Here is a 4,139-nt window from a genome sequence, read left to right as displayed (position 1 = left end):
TTTTAGATGGAACAATACAGCTATGTACAGTGTTCTTTTCTGCATCTTTTTATTAATTTATAGTGATATTCAAACTTTTAGCAAAGACATGCATTAAAGGAGAAGGAAAGTCATTTTGGCATTTTACTGCCAATAGATTTGCCACATTAGTGCCACCTAGAACACTATATTTATTCGGCAGCAAGCTTTATCATTCCTGAGTAAAGAGTCCTAGAAGCTTTCTCTGATTGCAGCTGCCATTTTAGCTTAGTGTTCATAGCTTCCTCCTTGCAGTCTAGCCGTTATAGCTCAGATCACGCATTCCTTTACGTAAACCTTTCCGATAAAGCTTACTTAGTTTTTACCTTTCCTTCTCCTTTAAATGCAAAATGTTTTACAGTACTGTATGAGTTTAAAGTTGTTTAGTAACTGCTAAAACCTGTGAAAATAACACTTTTGCTACCTGGCAGAAAAAAAGCCTAAAATAAAATATTGATGTTCAAGCACATAGGCTGCATTTATTCCAGAGAGCACACAAGGTCTACACAAGTGGCTGGGTATCTTGTCTGCAGGAATACTTAGGGCAGTGGCACACGGGGAGATTAGTCGCCCCACCACAAACCTTCATAACTGTGGGCAACAAATCTCTCCGCAATGCCATCCCACCGGCAACAATGTAAATCGCCGGTGGGATGGCATATGCGTTGCTAAGATTCGGGAAATCATGGGATGGCATTGCGTGGAGATTAGTTGCCTGTGGTAATGAAGATTTGCCATGGGGCGATTAATCTTCCCTGTGCCATTGGCCTTAGCCTCAGCAAAATGTAACTGACCTTTGATATTTGTGCCTTTTGCACTGGAATAAATCATTGTTTGAAAATTACCGCCATTATAATTGTGACATCATGGAGGCAAGAAATGGGCAGAAAGTGGGCATGACAACCGCCATATAGCTGCTTGTCATTAAGAGTGCGTCAGAAAGCTTAAAAATGCTTGTTGTGGCAGAAACTTCGGGGGCAGAGACTCTGGCGATAGAAGATATTGGGTGCAAAGTTCTTTTGTGGTTTGCTCCCTGGCAGGAAACAATCTCCAAGCAGATAAAACAAATGAATTGCACTTGGGTCAAATAACGTATTTATCTTTGACCCCTGGCACAAACAGGAGTTCAAGCAATCAAAAATAAATATGAATTGCTTTAGGTAAAATACTGGAAGAGGAGGTCGTGGTGCCGGCTCGTACTGCTGCTAAACACCAGTTTCTATTCTCTGCTCCCTGGCACAAGTCAGAGCTGTGGGCAGAGCATTCCGCCATATGCCTGCATTAGAACTCTCCCGCCCCCTACTGGCGCACCTCGCGTTACTACCGATGTATAAGTGAAAATCGCGACGTCGGAATCTCGCGAGATTATGACGCAATTGTGAGCGCGTCCGATAGAAGCCAAGGAGCGGGACATATAAACAGCTATACGGAAGTGAGTGTCGTAAAATCTGGCCTTTTGCAGGTATGCCAAGCATTTATTCCTTATTGTATTTGGTAAGAGATGTCTGTGTTTTCTTTGTCCTCACTGCTCCGTTCTGGTAAGACTGGAATGAGTGGTTGTGCTGTATGGCTTTTCCTTAGTAGGTATTAAGGTATTGATGCCAAAGATTTCCCAAGTCTTACCAAGTAATAATAACTACCGCACGTTTGTTTGCATTACTCATAATGATGCTTTATATCAGAAACTGGTAAATGGCGGTTGTTGTGACTGGGGGAAGCTGTTGGTGACCTCCTGCCCTGCCTTCCGAAAAGCCTGCACTTTGTTGTGTATCCCATTGACGGCAATAATGGACTGCCACAGTTGTTTCTCTGTTCACACTAAACCACCACAACATTGACCTTAAGGTGGCCATACATGCACCAATATTATTGTACGAAACAAGGTTCCATATTGTATTCCGTGTGTGTATAGGTGGTCTTACACAGGCAGCTTTCTGCTGCCAATTTGGGCCCGTCAGAACGATTTGGCAGCTTATCTGCCCATTAGTGATGTGCGGGCCGACCCAGTGCCCACAAGTTAACCCTCAGGTCGGGCAGCTTCGGGTCGACCCCACCCACAAACAAAAAGGATTTGCTACTTTAAGAACAGTTGGAGGGCCATAATCTTTATATACCTACACTGCATTATAACAAAATCAGCAATACAACATTTTATGTTTAATAGCTAAACCGCTTATGTTTTATTGCAGGAAGTAGAAGAAAATAACTATGATGGAAGTACTGCCTATTATCTGGCCCTGGAGATCCAAGTAAATGGCATGTCCATGAAGGGGAATTCTTTCCCCTATGTCTCACCCGCTAACAGCTTCATACTTCTTCAGACATGCAGGGAATCATTCTGTTCCTCAATGGGCTTGGCTGGACCCTGGACATGTTGTTCCTGTTGCTGGACTTAAATTACATGCTTGTTTCCTCTGTTGTATCAGTTTTGTGTTGGACCATTTGCTTTATCTTTAACCTTCCCTGGACCCTGACCAATGGCATTCTTCAGTTGTGGGAAGCTGTATTGGGATTTGTGCTTATGGTTGGTGATTCTTCCTGCAGCCTTGCACTGGGCACAGTGCAGACATTAGTGGATGCTTTATGGGGATGCCTTGCTGGTTTAGACAGTTTGAAGTTGATATGGAACTTGTTGTGCCACCTACTATTCCGCAGTAGGGAGCTGATCCATCGAGGGCTGCTGAATATCACATTCTCTGTACAGACTTTTCACAGGAATTTCTGGGAAGCATTAAGTATCACTGGAGGTTTGGCAGCTTACTTGGTTAATAGCCTGGTAAACATATGTCTTATTGCCATCCAAAACATTTTATCAGCTGCAGTGGCTCTATGGCTTTCCATGGTCAATGTCATCTTAATGGGAGCAGAACTAATGTTTATGCTGCTGTCTCAGTTTTCCAACAGTGCTGTGGCAGTGGCAATTCTCTTGTGGACGCCTTGTCAACTGATTTTAGATGGCTTTGCATCACTTAGTAGGGGAGTAGGAATAATATTTTATCAACACCTGTACAAGATTCTTATATTTCTGCTTCTCGCCATTATTTGCAGAATCATTTTTAGACCTTCCCCTGCTGTACGCCAATTTCAGTTGAAAGTAATTCAGATATACCGCATGGCCCTTGTGCTTGCCTGGTCACTGCTGCATTGTGAGGTTTTGAGAAGGGTTATTGCAAAAAGTGCTCAGATAATACGAATGTTTAGAATATATGGAGCAACCCTGGTCAGAGGATGGAACTTGAGAAGAACCAGGATACAAAATCCACCTGCTAGGCCTGCCACTGTGCAGAATCCAGCACGAATAAGGGAGCGGAACCAAGTTCCCATGAGAGAGCAAAATCCGCCTTTGAGACCTATTCAGAGCACAGTTCCTAACAGGGTACAGAACACACAACCTGCAACACACATTCCTCAAGCCAGCTCAGCATTCACAAAGAGAGGAGAGCCCTCGCAAGATCCATGGAAGTTACTGAAGCAGCAGGAAGAGAGCAAAAAATGTGTTATTTGCCAAGATGAAAATAAAACTGTGCTCCTTTTGCCTTGCCGCCACCTATGCCTCTGTGCCTCCTGCACAGAGATCCTTCTGCAGCAGCCTGTCCATCAGCGCAACTGCCCACTGTGTAGACAGATGATTCTGCAAACTCTAAATGTCTATATCTGACCATCCTGCAATGAGTTATCACTATGCTGGACACTGACTTGGATTACACTGACCTAAAGGATTTAAATAGGTTGAGAAAATGTGAAAAATTAAATATTTTGAAATGTTTACCAGGACTGCCTTCTTTTAAGCCACTGCAGGACATCTGTTATGGCAATTCCAAAGATGCACAAATGCATGAACTTCCTTACTTTCAACGTGCCTGCTGAGTTTTTAAATAGTTCATTGTTCTATAACTTATTTTTTGGACAATGGTGGCATATAATGTCAGTAAATATTAATGAATGTATGATGTGATCGCGCACAACTTAATGATTGTATGATGTGGTAGCGCACAACAGTGTGTCTCTGACGTTACTGATTACCTCGGTGTAACACATTTCTTGCTATGGGACCATAAACTGTATTATCTTCATTCACTGTTTAACAAAAGTTGTTAAATATCATTTCAATGTATATGTTG

At 42.7% G+C, this 4,139-nt stretch overlaps 1 protein-coding gene across 1 annotated transcript; it reads left to right on the top strand.

Annotated features, from left to right (window-relative positions):
- Positions 1 to 1,404: 1,404 nt before the first annotated feature.
- Positions 1,405 to 3,786, top strand: rnf26 (ring finger protein 26). Its single transcript, NM_001078738.1, has 2 exons — positions 1,405 to 1,480; positions 2,208 to 3,786. Exon 2 carries the CDS (start codon positions 2,342 to 2,344, stop codon positions 3,674 to 3,676), a length of 1,335 nt encoding a protein of 444 aa, NP_001072206.1. The 5' UTR covers positions 1,405 to 1,480; positions 2,208 to 2,341; the 3' UTR covers positions 3,677 to 3,786.
- Positions 3,787 to 4,139: the final 353 nt, after the last annotated feature.

The sequence above is a fragment of the Xenopus tropicalis genome, chromosome 7 (assembly GCF_000004195.4).
Source record: "Xenopus tropicalis strain Nigerian chromosome 7, UCB_Xtro_10.0, whole genome shotgun sequence".
NCBI lineage: Eukaryota > Metazoa > Chordata > Amphibia > Anura > Pipidae > Xenopus > Xenopus tropicalis.
Note: the sequence above shows the minus strand (reverse complement) of the source record. Positions and strands in the feature narration are given on the sequence as shown.